This window comes from Bufo bufo, chromosome 8, assembly GCF_905171765.1.
Source record: "Bufo bufo chromosome 8, aBufBuf1.1, whole genome shotgun sequence".
NCBI classification, from domain to species: domain Eukaryota; kingdom Metazoa; phylum Chordata; class Amphibia; order Anura; family Bufonidae; genus Bufo; species Bufo bufo.
In genome coordinates, this window is record NC_053396.1 from 160918723 (window position 1) to 160932948 (window position 14226).

General features: G+C 42.3%; 1 protein-coding gene across 3 annotated transcripts in view; it reads left to right on the forward strand.

The window, feature by feature from the left end:
- The window catches only part of MOSPD1 (motile sperm domain containing 1), a 49431-nt gene that overhangs the window by 10227 nt on the left and 24978 nt on the right, over positions 1 to 14226 (forward strand). Inside the window, exons 1-2 of one of the 3 annotated variants that reach the window (XM_040405350.1) lie at positions 1469 to 1627; positions 8248 to 8282. The exons of 1 other annotated variant lie outside the window; for it this stretch is intronic. In XM_040405350.1, the coding sequence (XP_040261284.1) occupies positions 1581 to 1627; positions 8248 to 8282 (82 nt within the window). In that variant the 5' untranslated portion in view covers positions 1469 to 1580. Of the gene's footprint in view, positions 1 to 1468; positions 1628 to 8247; positions 8283 to 14226 lie in introns of those variants that run through there. One more of the 3 variants, XM_040405351.1, reaches the window with a different exon arrangement.

The window sequence follows — 14226 nt, forward strand, 5'->3', positions numbered from 1 at the left end:
ACAGAATGTGAATGTGTTGTCGATATAAACAGTGATAATACTAGATATAAATAGAGACATACTCGATAGAAAGAGGGACATAGAGTCATAATACTAGATATGGAATATGACAATTTGCGATGTAAAAAGTGACAATACTCAATCAATATAAAGAGTGATAATACTAGATATAAAGACTTCTAATACTGTATCTAAAGAGCGATAATACTATGTATAAAATGTGATACTACTAGATATAAAATGTGATAATTCTAGATAATAAAGTGATAATACTAGATATAAAGAGTGATAATACTATGTATAAAATGTGATACTACTAGATATAAAGACTGTCAATACTAGATATAAAATGTGTTAATACTAGATATAAAGAGTTGATAATACTAGATAATAAAGTGATAATACTATGTATAAAATGTGATAATACTAGATATAAAATGTGAGCATACTAGACAATAAAGTGATAATACTAGATATAGAGTGCTAATACTAGATATAAAATGTGCTAATACTGGATATAAAGAGTGATAATACTATGTATAAAATGTGATACTACTAGAAATAAAGAGTGCTAATACTAGATATAAAATGGGATAATACTAAATAATAAAGTGATAATACTCGATATAAAGAGTGATAATACTGGATATAAAGAGTGACAATACTAGATATAAAATGTGATAATAATACTACAATAATATTACAAATAATAATACCAGACAATAAAGTGATAATACTAGATACTAGAATGATACTAATCGATATAAAGCGTTACAATACTTGATATAAAGAGTGATAATAGTAGATATACAGAGTGATAATACTGGATATAAAATGTGATAATAATACTACAATAATATTACTAATAATAATACTAGACAATAAAGTGATAATACGAGATACTAGAAAGATACTAATGATATAAAGAGTTACAATACTTGATACACAGAGTGATAATACTCAATATACTAGATGTTTCGAGTGGTAAACAGCTCTCATAATGTATATATATAAAGAGAAAAAGATTTCTATTAATTTTTAAGTTTTATTTTCATACAAAGCTTTTTAATATGTGCTCCATACTAAAGCAGTTGAACAGCCATTTTAAGGGGATTATGGAGTAGGAAACATGGCACCATCTGCTGTCTTGTTCTTTCTTCTGGGACAGGACCCCTTTGTTTTCGTGACTCAGGGCGGACCCTGTCTTGCAACTCCTACTCCTGAGCCTAAGATTTCACAGACGTCAGCATTGTCTGCGATCGGCTTGTCAGACCACAGTCAGGGTGACACTGCTGAGGCAGTGACATTGTAACCCTGGGCCTGACAGACGGCAGCAGCGCCCTGTAAACATGGTCACATGACTAGCCACGTGGAGCCCGGGCTGAACATGGAGGGGGAGGGAAGGAGAACTGTTGTGCAAGTTACAGAGGCTGGGAAAATACACCGGGGAAAAAAAAAAAAAAAAGCACTGCTTGAAAAACAAAGAGCAGAAATCCTGTGAGCCCAAGACGAGACGCTGAAAGCAGCTCAAATTCTGACATTCTTCTCATTTCTGATAAGAGGGAAATGTTTGCGCTCATATGGCGTACAATTTACGGCATTCACGTAATATGGCGGCACATGTAAGGTAAAGTTCCTTCAGGTCATTTATGTCTCTTTAGTATTTTAGGGGGAGTTCACATCACTGTTATTTTTCCGTTCTTCTGATCCATCAGAACAGAAAAATAAGGAAAAAAAATGGATCCTGTAAAAAAAAAACGGATCTCTTTATTTTTCGGTTCTTCTGACGGATCAGAAGAATGGAAACATAACGGTGACGCGTACTCCCCCCTTAGTTTATTTTTGGTAATAATATAATGCATGATAGTGGCTGTATGCACGGTGCGTGGCTCTGTTCACATGATTTATCCAGTGTTTATAGTGTTTTTGATGGCAAGAATGATGTAGTCTGCAGCAAAATACTTACAACTCCAAATACTGGAAACGTGACGGACCCTAATGTAATGCCTAATTCACACAGTCAGTGTAGGGTCAGTTATTTCCATCAGTTATTGTGAGCCAAAACCAGGAGTGGGTCAAAAACACAAACCAGGTGCAGATCTTTCCCTTATACGTAAGGCTACTTTCACACTGCCGTTTCTAGGTCCGCCTGTGAGATCCGTTTCAGGGCTCTCACAAGCGGCCCAAGCGTTTTGATGTCCGCCTGACGAAGCGGAGCCAAACGGATCCGTCCTGACTTACAATGTAAGTCAATGGGGACGGATCCGTTTTCACTGACACAATATCGTGCAATTGAAAACGGATCCGCCTCCCATTGACTTTCAGTGTAAGTCAAAACGGATCCGTTTGCATTATCATGAACAAAAAATGCAAACGTTCATGGTAATGCAAACGGATCCGTTCTGAAAGGATACAAGTATTTGCATTATAGGTGCGGATCCGTCTGTGCAGATACCAGACGGATCCGCACCTAACGCAGGTGTGAAAGTGGCCTTATGTCTGTGGAGGCTGCAGACCTGGTTTTGGCTCACAATCACTGATGGAAAACACTGACCATCTGAATTATACCTTCATTCACACGGATCCGCAAATCCGTGGATACTGTCCGTGTGCATCCCGCACTACTCAAGGGCCCCATTGTCAAAATGCCTATTGTCCACAATAAAAAGGACAAGAATAGGACATGTTTTATAATTTGTGGCACAGATGACGTCCGTTTGCAGAATGGGTCTGCATGTGATCCGCTAAAAATTCTGAATGGATGCTTACCGAAAATATGGTTGTGTGAATGAGGCCTAAGTCAATGGGATCTCTCCTGGATGTGCTTGAAAATTAGTTTGTCATGGCTTTTTTAACCACTTCCCATCTGGGCCATTTGCCCCCTTCCTGACCAGGCCTAATTTTGCAAATCTGGTAAAACGCCTTTACTTATCCAAGTCATTCAGAGATTGTTTTCTCGTCACACATTGTACTTCATGATAGTCATAAATTTTAGTCAATATATTTCATCTTTAATTATGAAAAAATCCTAAATTTACCAAAAATTTGGAAATATTCGCAATTTTCAAAATTTCAATTTCTCTGCTTTTAAAACAGAAAGTGATACCTCATAAAATATTTATTACGTAACATTCCCCATATGTCTACTTTATGTTGGCATCATTTTGGAAATGTCATTTTATTTTTTTAGGACGTTAGAAGGCTTAGAAGTGTAGAAGCAATTCTTCAAATTTTTAAGAACATTGCCAAAACCCACTTTTTAAGGACCAGTTCAGGTCTGAAGTCACTTTGTGGGGCCTACATAGTGGATACCACCATAAATGACCCCATTGTAGAAACTACACCCCTCAAGTTACTTAAACCCCATTTTACAAACTTTGTTAACCCTTTAGGCGTTCCACAAGAATTAAAGGAAAATAGAGATAACATTTTTAAATTTCACTTTTTTGGCAGATTTTCCATTTTAATCCAATTTTTTCTTTAACAAATCGATGGTTAACAGCCAAACAAAACTCAATATTTATTACCCAGATTCTGCGGTTTACAGAAACACCCCACATGTGGTCATAAACTGCTGTATGGGCACACGGCAGGGCACAGAAGAAAAGGAACTCCACATGGTTTTTAAATGCCATGTCCCATTTGAAGCCCCCCTGATGCAACCTTACAGTAGAAACTCCCAAGAAGTGACCCCATTTTGGAAACTAGGGGATAAGGTGCCAGTTTTATTGGTACTATTTTTGGGTACATATAATTTTTTGATCATTCATTATAACACTTTATGGGGCAAGGTGACCCAAAAATTTGTTGTTTTAGCACAGTTTTTATTTATTTAGTTTTACAGCGTTCACCTGAGGGGTTCGGTCAAGTGACATTTTTATAGAGTAGATGGTCACGGACGTGGCGATACCTAATATGTATACTTTTTCTTATTTATTTAAGTTTTACACAATAATAGCCTTTTTGAAACCAAAAAAATGATGTTTTAGTGTCTCCATGTTCTAAGAGCTATAGTTTTTTTTATTTTTTGAGAGATTTTCTTATGTAGGGGCTCATTTTTTGCGGGATGAGCTGACGGTTTTATTGGTACCATTTTGTGGGACATACGCCTTTTTGATCACTTGGTGTTGCACTTGTTGTGATGTAAGGTGACAAAAATGCCTTTTTTTGACACAGTTTTTTTTTTTTTTTGGGTGTTTATCGGACTAGGTCGATCATGTGATATATTTATAGAGCCGACCGTCACGGATGCGGCAATACCAAATATGTCTATTTTATTTTTTCTATTTTCAAATTTTTTTTTTATTCCTTATTTTTTTTAACACTTTATTTTTTTTATTTTTATTTTACACTTTTCGTCCCCCATAAGGTCATACAAGACCTCTGGGGGACATTTACTTCACTTTTATTTTTTTTGCACTGTTGATTTCTCCTGTAACTGGGTCTGACATAGTAGCCCCAGTTACAGGAGAAATACACCCCCCAGAGAGGCTGTACAGCACAATACAGCGCTGTACAGCCTCAGTGCAGGGCTGATCGAGGTCTCTGAAAGACCTCACACAGCTCCTGCACTCTCCGGAGCATAGCGCTTCCTGCTCTGTATACACAGCGCTCGGTGAGCGCTGTGTATACAGCGATCTAAAAGGCAGTGACCCCTGGGCACTGTACCTGCCTTCTCGAAGGGTTGCCCTGCTGTCACTGACAGCGGGCAACCCGATCAGCAGCTGCACGATTAGCGTGCAGCTGCGATGTCTGAATGGATGTTTTAAAACGTGCATTCAGACATAGAGATCCACCTCCCGGATGTTTATATGCAATGGGCGGACGGGAGGTGGTTAAGAATGGAAAATATGAAGGTTGTGTGACCAGAGCCTAAAGGGGTTCTCCAAGAAAACATAAATATATATACACATACATACACAGTCGAGTCACATTATTATGACCATTTCCTACTTTCGATGTTGGCAGCACGTAGCTCATGACGGCAGTCAGGTGTGGTGATCTGGCCTGGTGGGTATATAAGGTGTGTGATAGGCTGTCTGCACACATATCCCTCTTTGCTGTCATGGGGTAAAAAGGGGAAATTTATCAAGAGTTGCAAAAAGGGATGATTAATAGCTTTTGGGCCAAGAGTGGCGGTATTTCTGAAGCTGCACAGTTTGTGAAGTGTTCACGTGCTGCTGTGGTGCAACGTGGAAACTGCAGAGCACCATGTGCCACTGATGTAAGAGGGGCATGTCGGCCACAAAGGTGCGGGAGCGCGGACCAACAAGCTACAGTGGAGACGCTCACCACCAAAATGAACCAGGGGGCTACCAGACGTGTGTCGAAAACAACAGTTCAGCAAACCCTACTGCGTATGAGTCTCCGAAGCAGACAGATGGTCACTGCACCTCTTCTATTGAAGTTGCATCAGCAGAAAAGGTTTACATTTTCACGACAGTATCAGACTTGAACCTCCACTGATTGGCAAAGGTTTGCCTTCTCGATGAGTCACGTTTTCTGCTTCATGGAATGGATGGACGTTGGCGTGTCAGGATAAAAACGTCAGAAAACAAACACCCTGCAACTATTGCTGGAAGGACACAAGCTGGTGGTGGTAGTGTTATGGTCTTGGGAATGTTTTCGTGGCATTCTCTTTGTCAACTCATCCATATGGAAGGCACTCTCAACTGATCTGAGTATGAATCCATCCTAGCAGATCGCATTCACCCATACATGCTGATTGTCCTCACTGGGGCATATGGGATCTTCCAGCAAGACAATATGACATGTCACATGGCTAGAAATTTCCAACATTGGTTGGAAGAGCATGACCAAGACATCTAAGTACTAACCTGGCCCTCTACTTCCCCAGACTTGAACACAATTGAGCATCTGTTGGACCACCTTGATCGTCGTGTTTTCTCTATGGATCCTCCCCCACGCACCCCGTGGCGGCTGTGGGATGCACTGCAGGCAGCATGGCTCCAGATACCTGTGACAACCTACCAGGACCTTATAGAGTTACTTCTAGATGCTGTCCATGCTGCACAGGGCGGTTACTCTGGATATTAGCTGGTGGTCATAATAATGTGACCCGACTGTGTAACTTGTAAATGTAACTAACCCTTTAGTCAAGTTTGTGTAAAAATGTTCTAAATCCCCATGAAGTTCAGGTGCTTATTGCACTTTAGAATCAGTACACTCATACACCGCTGACATGTCAGTAGTGTATGGGTTCCACTGTAGGGGCCACAGCAAGCGATATACGTGACAAAGCACATATTGCTGCAACTTGGCTAAATCCTGGCACAGCACATTGGTGCAGGAAACTCTATGCAGAGCTTTTACAGTGGCGGAAATAATTATTTGACCCCTCACTGATTTTGTAAGTTTGTCCAATGACAAAGAAATGAAAAGTCTCAGAACAGTATCATTTCAATGGTAGGTTTATTGTAACAGTGGCAGATAGCACATCAAAAGGAAAATCGAAAAAATAACTTTAAATAAAAGATAGCAACTGATTTGCATTTCATTGAGTGAAATAAGTATTTGAACCCTCTAACAAAAAAAGACTTAATACTTGGTGGAAAAACCCTTGTTTGCAAGCACAGAGGTCAAAAGTTTCTTGTAATTGATGACCAAGTTTGCGCACATTTTAGGAGGAATGTTGGTCCACTCCTCTTTGCAGATCATCTCTAAATCCCTAAGGTTTCGAGGCTGTCTCTGTGCAACTCTGAGCTTGAGCTCCCTCCATAGGTTTTCGATTGGATTAAGGTCCGGAGACTGACTAGGCCACTCCATGACCTTAATGTGCTTCTTCTTGAGCCACTCCTTTGTTGCCTTTGCTGTATGTTTTGGGTCATTGTCGTGCTGGAACACCCATCCACGACCCATTTTCAGTTTCCTGGCAGAGGGAAGGAGGTTGTCGCTCAGGATTTCACGATACATGGCTCCGTCCATTTTCCCGTTTATGCGAATAAGTTGTCCTGTGCCCTTAGCAGAAAAACACCCCCAAAGCAAAATGTTTCCACCCCCATGCTTGACGGTGGGGACGGTGTTTTGGGGGTCATAGGCAGCATTTTTCTTCCTCCAAACACAGCGAGTTGAGTTAATGCCAAAGAGCTCTATTTTGGTCTCATCAGACCACAGCACCTTCTCCCAGTCACTCTCTGAATCATTCAGGTGTTCATTGGCAAACTTCAGACGGGCCTGCACATGTGCCTTCCTGAGCAGGGGGACCTTGCGAGCCCTGCAGGATTTTAATCCATTGCGGTGTAATGTGTTTCCAATGGTTTTCTTGGTGACTGTGGTCCCTGCTAATTTGAGGTCATTAACTAACTCCTCCCGTGTAGTTCTAGGATGCTTTTTCACCTTTCTCAGAACCATTGACACCCCACGAGGTGAGATCTTGCGTGGAGCCCCAGAGCGAGGTCGATTGATGGTCATTTTGTGCTCCTTCCATTTTCGAACAATCGCACCAACAGTTGTCACCTTCTCTCCCAGCTTCTTGCTAATGGTTTTGTAGCCCATCCCAGCCTTGTGCAGGTCTACAATTTTGTCTCTGACATCCTTGGACAGCTCTTTGGTCTTTCCCATGTTGGAGTGTTTGGAGTCTGCTTGATTGATTGATTCTGTGGACAGGTGTCTTTTATACAGGTGACTAGTTAAGACAGGTGTCCTTAATGAGGGTGACTAATTGAGTAGAAGTGTCTAACCACTCTGTGGGAGCCAGAACTCTTAATGGTTGGTAGGGGTTCAAATACTTATTTCACTCAATGAAATGCAAATCAGTTGCTATCTTTTATTTAAAGTTATTTTTTCGATTTTCCTTTTGATGTGCTATCTGCCACTGTTACAATAAACCTACCATTGAAATGATACTGTTCTGAGACTTTTCATTTCTTTGTCATTGGACAAACTTACAAAATCAGTGAGGGGTCAAATAATTATTTCCGCCACTGTAGCTGAGTGTAGCAGGCACTGGCAGGAGCAACAGCGCCTGGATATTACAGCTTCAGGTTGTGTGGGTGATCACAAAGTACTTGCTAATTAAGAGATTACTGAATGCAAAATTCACAATCCAGGACATCAGTATAAACTTGTGTAGGCAGCCTAAGTACACAAGGGGCGCCATGTTTAGCTTTGGCATGCATTAGGGATTCCAGCGCTTCCTCAGACACAGCTTGATTCACCAATTACACTGGGAATTTATTAGACCGCTTCCTGCTGATGATTACAATACATTCCTTTGATATTTTACAGCCTGAATAATGGAAAGGAACACGGTGTTATAACAGGTAAGAGCCTTTCCACCTCTTTATTTTATTATGCCTTTACTTCTATTGGTAGAAAAGCATTTACTCCCAGGTAGGGCTGCTGTAAACGATTATTTTAGCAATCGAGTATTCTACCGATTATTTTTACGATTAATCGAGTACTCTAATAATAAAAAATTAATTAATAGACTGTTTTTCTTTATAAAAACTCATCAGACCCCCTGCCATCAGTGCCCAACACCCTTTGTTCCCACCTGTGCAATCAGCTCAAGTGCATCAGTTCCCCCCAATGCCATCAGCTCCACTATCCCCCAGTGCCATCAGCTCCGTTCTCCCAGTGCCTTCAGCTCTCCCCCAGTGCCTTCAGCTACCCCCCCAGTGCCATCAGCTTGCCCCCCTTAGTGCCATCAGCCTGCCCCCCTAGGTGCCATCAGTTTGCCCCCCATTGCTAGTACTTACCTTTCCTGTAGGGGCTCCACAGCTCCTCCATCTTCTTCTCCTTGCGTTGCACTGCCGTCCTGACATCACACAGCGTCGGGTCATAGTGCACGCATACGTGCACCATGTCCTGACGATGTGTCAGGGCTGAAAGTGCAGCGCGGTACGGGCCAGCAGGTGACCACGGAGCGGTAAGTAATAGCAATCGCTTCACTGCCTTCCTATGTCACATGACACAAACGAAAATTTGCATCAAGGATTTGTTTGTGTCGAATTACTCGAGTAATCGTTTCAGCCCTACTCCCAGGCTACCACCGGAGCTACTTCTAAAGGCCCCAGCCCATACACATTAGTATAACTGGCTGTTCAACCAATAGTCTAATGTTGGTCCAATAGTCTAATGCACTGATGAGCGACGGCAGAGGATGGGAGTGTAGTGGCCCCCTATAGAGGATATGTCACTGTGGTCTCCCCAGACTGTCAGTTTGGTTCAGTGAAAAGGAGGACTCACCCTTTCTTCCCTCGTTACACTCCCTGTAGTTGGAGTGCCTGCCTGATGGTAGTTTGGGGGTGCCTTTGATGTTGGTAGTTGTATGGGTGCCTGGAAGGAGGTGTAGTAGGTGCAATACAACACAGTGTCCAGCGTGTGGTGTAGTAGGAGTCAGTAACCAGGCCAGGTTCAACAAAACATTCCTTACTTGAATGCAAAATAGAAGTTGTAGTGCATGGCGATGTGCAGGTCTAAAGATACGACTAGACAAGTCATTACTGAGGTGTGTAGGGTGTCTTAACTTGTTATCCCTCCACAGCAACAGGGTCTGGAAAGCTTGACGCAGGTTATCTTGCTGACTGACTCCTCACCTGGTCATGCAGATTACCCAGTCTTCTCTTGCTGTAGTAGAAGCAGAGTTTTCCACGGTGATCTGTTAGTCTCCAGATTCTTGAAGCCTATTCTTTGAGCCAAGATAATTAAACCTGGCTGTTCCTACCCCATGCTCAGACGTTCTAAGTACACATTACATTGCATAGAATAAAATTACATTATTGTATATAACATTAAAAACATTTGCAGATACCCCCTGTACTGGGTACTGCACATGTGCATGACAGAGTCGTGAGAGATAGCTGTCAGCTGAACAATCTGTCGGCTGACAGCTATTGAATGTACTGTATATGGCCAGCTACCTTTTGTAGTTTTGTATGTGTGTGGTTTATCTATAGTTCCAACGTTTTCTGCATCACTGTGCAGAAATTCTGGAGTGTAGCTGATGTCCTCAGTCTTTAGGCAACCATACACCTTCAAAAGCTGTCAGCCGATTGTTTGTTGCCCGATAGCTATTCCTCATGACCCCTCCATACACATGCATGCAGGTACTCGGCCAGGCATGCATTTGTTCTATATAGGGAGAAGAAAATAAGGCACTGCCAGACACCTCTGGCGGCAGCTCATCTCCCAACAGCTGCTGTCCGGGGGTAAAGTCGGAGTACCTCCATACACATCAGGGGAGGTCATTTATCAAACAGAAATATGCCTAACTTAGGCTTAATTCTTGCGCAGATTGCAGCGCAGTGGGCCTTTGCCCCGCAATCGGCGACTTTTCCCCGCTCACGCCAGGTCTAAAAAAGTGGGCTGTTTTAGGCATAGAAAATGTTCTAAATGTAAGACAACTAGGACTCTGTCTTACATTTCGAAGTGGCCAGGGCTGGCGCCTCTTCATAACTCTGGTGGATCCACCGCCAGGTATAGGGGTTATTAAGACCGGCGTCTAAAATGTTGGTCTTAATAAATGTGCCCCTAGATGTTCAGCCTGGGTGCGGCAAACATTAAGCTAATGTATATAGGCACATGTGTAACAATCAATAATAATAAAAACAACATCAGGGTATGCAGACCCTAAACATTATCACTTAGAAATGGGATATACAGAACCCGAAACAAAATCACTTACAACTGGGGAACGCAGACCCCAAAAGAGTGTCACTTACAAAAGAGTCTGCAGACCTCGAAACAATGTCACATATAAATGGGGTACACTTCAGCACATAAATAGAGCACCAATAATGTCAGCTTAAAAAAAAGTGAAAAAAAGAAAATACATGAATTGCAAGTTCACCCCCCCCCCCCCCACCCCCCAAATACTTGTGCCAGTGCTCATCCAATTATCCACTAAGGGGAATCCTGTTCAAGAGTCTCTCTGCCCATGTCTGATATCAATATCCTGTAGGAGCAGCCTACCCAGTCTCCCCCTCATCTGCTCCACCAAATACCACTCTGTCAAAGAGGCTGCATTATATGTTGTATTTTTGAGTCTGACATAAATGTAACAATAAAGCTCCATTTCTGAAAAAGCCTATTTTTATGTCTATCTTTGGATCGCATTGTATCTGAGCTCTCAATATGTAATAATTTTTTTCAGTTGTTCCACAATAGTGGGTTTTGTAGGCATCTCCATTAGCAGCCACCTCTGCAATATACATATTTTGGTCACCATACAAATCGAGTGGAAGAGACTCCCCAAAACCCTCCCCCTCCTCAAAATGAAATAGAAAGAGTTTGGGCGTTAATTCTACTCTCTGCCCCCATATCTCTCTGACCATCCTCGCCACTCCCTCCCAGAGCTGCTTGCTCTTTGGACATGTCCAGAGCCCATGATAAAGGTCTGGATAAACTCTTGCCATATTGAGGACAGTTTGTTATACGTTCAGGTCTATCTGGATGTGGGGGTATATTAAAACCAAAGATGGCTCTGTGTATAATTTGCAATTGAGTATCCCTCCAAGCTTCATTTAGAATATGACTTCTCACCCGCATCCATCCTTTTTGTATTTTCTGATCTATATTCCCATCTCCTAGCTGTTCATCCCAGTTTTTGAATTCCCACTGCCTTTTCGCTTGGGTTCTTTCCTTTTGCATTCTATAATAAACAGAAGAGACTGATACCTTACCCCCTCCCAGTTCCAGAATTCTATCTAGGGTGTTTTGGTTCACTTCTTTGTGTACTACTACAAGGTTTGATGTAATAGCTGCTTCAACCTGGGCAAGTTGGATAGTCTGGAAGGAGCGTAAAGCAAATTTAGCTATCAGCTCTTCACCATAGAGCCATCTGGGTTCCGAGTCGTGAAGCAGGTGTCGTGTGATCCCTTTAGATTTCCACTCTGCAAAAAGGCTATTGGTATGTCCATGCATGAACTCTGGATTATTCCATAACGGAAGATGTTTAGATATTCTATAAGATAACCAGTACCGTCTCCTCAGTATTCTCCACGTTGCTATAGTATCTTTTATAACTATAGACTGTTTGATCCACACAGGAAGGCACTGCAACCTAGCATGTAAGAGCGCCACTAAGGACCAGGGAGCACAGAAAGCCGAGTAATAACTGGTCCCATTAATCCAATCTGCTATATGTCTAGCCATGCACGCCAAGTTATACCCTCTAATGTCTGGAAAGGCTACACCACACTGCTCTTTTGAAGCCATAAGCTTATGCAGTTTGATTCTGGGACTAACACCGTAAAAGCTTTTGGAGGAATAGTCTGTAGGGGGTATAGCAATTTGGACATTAATGATAGTGGGAGGTCATGCCACTATTTCAGTTCTCTCAGAATATTAGCAATCAATGGAGCATAATTTAGTCTATATATCGACTCCAAGGTATTCCCTTTTTTTATTCCCAGATAGGTAATATAAGCGCTAGCTACCGGTATTCCCTCCACATCGGTGACTCATCCCCCATGTTGTTTACTTTGCATGAAAAGCACTTTACTTTTTTGTATAGTTGATTCAGAGTCCTGGAAAGGACCCAAAGGCCCTTAATGCGTGCATCACTTTGGCCATATCTGATAAATAGGGTCCGCTATAAATAATGCTATATCGTCAGCAATAGTGCTAGCCGCAATGTCTGCTTACCCACCTCCAGTCCTTCAAAGATTTCTGACGAGTCCAGGTATATGGCCAGTGGTTCTATTGCCAGATCAAACAGTAATGGGGACATAGGGCATCCTTGTCTGGTACCCTTCTGTAAGGTAAAAGGGTCAAAAAAACATCCCACAGTACATATCCTAGCCTTAGGGTTCATGTATAGACCTTTAAGAAAGATTCGGAATAAACCTTTAAAACCCATGGCGTCCAAGACCAGATCTAACCATTTCCAACAAACATTGTCGAACGCCTTTTCGGCATCTAATGTTACAATAGCTGAGTTTCTCTCCAGATAGGCCGGTGATCTCGCGACCGACAGCGCCAGCAGTACCTTGCGAATATTAGTGACTGCTGATCTACCCTTAACAAATCTCACCTGTCTAGAGACCAACGGGGGAAGAATATCTACTAGCCTATTGGCCAGTAATTTGGAAAGTATTTTCAGATCCTGATTTATCAATTAGATTGGCCTATTTTAAGATGGGTCGGGTCTTCAGGATCGTTCCCCTCCTTGTGTATTAAGGTAATGAAGGCTGTATTCATGTGGTCAGATAGTCTGTTCCCTTCTCCTGCAGGAGCGCGATATCTGCCCTAAACCTTTTAAGGGGGCGCAAGACTTTCATGCTCTTGTTCGGGGAGCGCAATGCCTTAACGTTCCAAGAGATAATTCTCATATTCTCCCTCTGCAGGAAGATCCATGTCCCAACCTAGTATTTGCACTAAGCAAAGCTCTATACAAGAAACGCCTATGAGCAAGGTGTTACCTCCAAGCGCAGCAACTCCCCTGCTACTCAGTACCCATGACATGCCACAGTGACACCCCAAAACATGTGGAAACCAAAACTTAAACAAAAAAAAATGAAAAAACAGCAACTTGGACATATCTCCAGACATGACTTCCTTTTTTCTGGTATTCGCAGCAGAACCTTGCTGCATCAGTAGTAAAGCAACATCCTTAACCGGAACCTAGAAAAGTGTCCATGTGACCTTCCAATGCAAAGTCTCTGTTTTCTACAACTCCATGGATATTTTGCTCCAATTGCGCCTCAGGATAAAGCTTGATATCACTTTCCTCTGGCAGTCTTGAGGTGTTTCCCATTGAGAAGGCGTTGTGTTTTCGGCGATCTCTGAGACTTAGCTGACGACCCTGAAGGAATACGGCCCCATTCCCTATGCCTAGATGACATATCAGTAGAGGTCATCTGTGGTTCAGTGGCCCCTTCCTCACTTTCTCTTCCTTCTGGGAGCAGTAAATAGGCCTCTGCTTCTCTTGGGTCTTCAAACTGCCAAAATGATCCATCCTGCTGCCAGATTTTCAATATGGCAGGATAAGCAAGTTGAAATCTAATCCCTTTCTTATGCATACCTGAGCAAACAGCACTAAAGGCTCCGCACTTCCTTGAGACTTCCGCCGAGTAGTCAGCAAATAGTAGCACTTTGACTCCTTGCAAGATCAGGGGTTCCCGCCAAATTCTGTAAGCCCTTAGTATGTCTTCCTTATCTGAATAGTCTAAGTACTTGCAGATTACTTGCCTTGGCCTTTGGTTTATATTTGTAGAAGCCGTTATAGGGAGTTCTCTCGGGGGGCCCCACACGGTGTGCTCT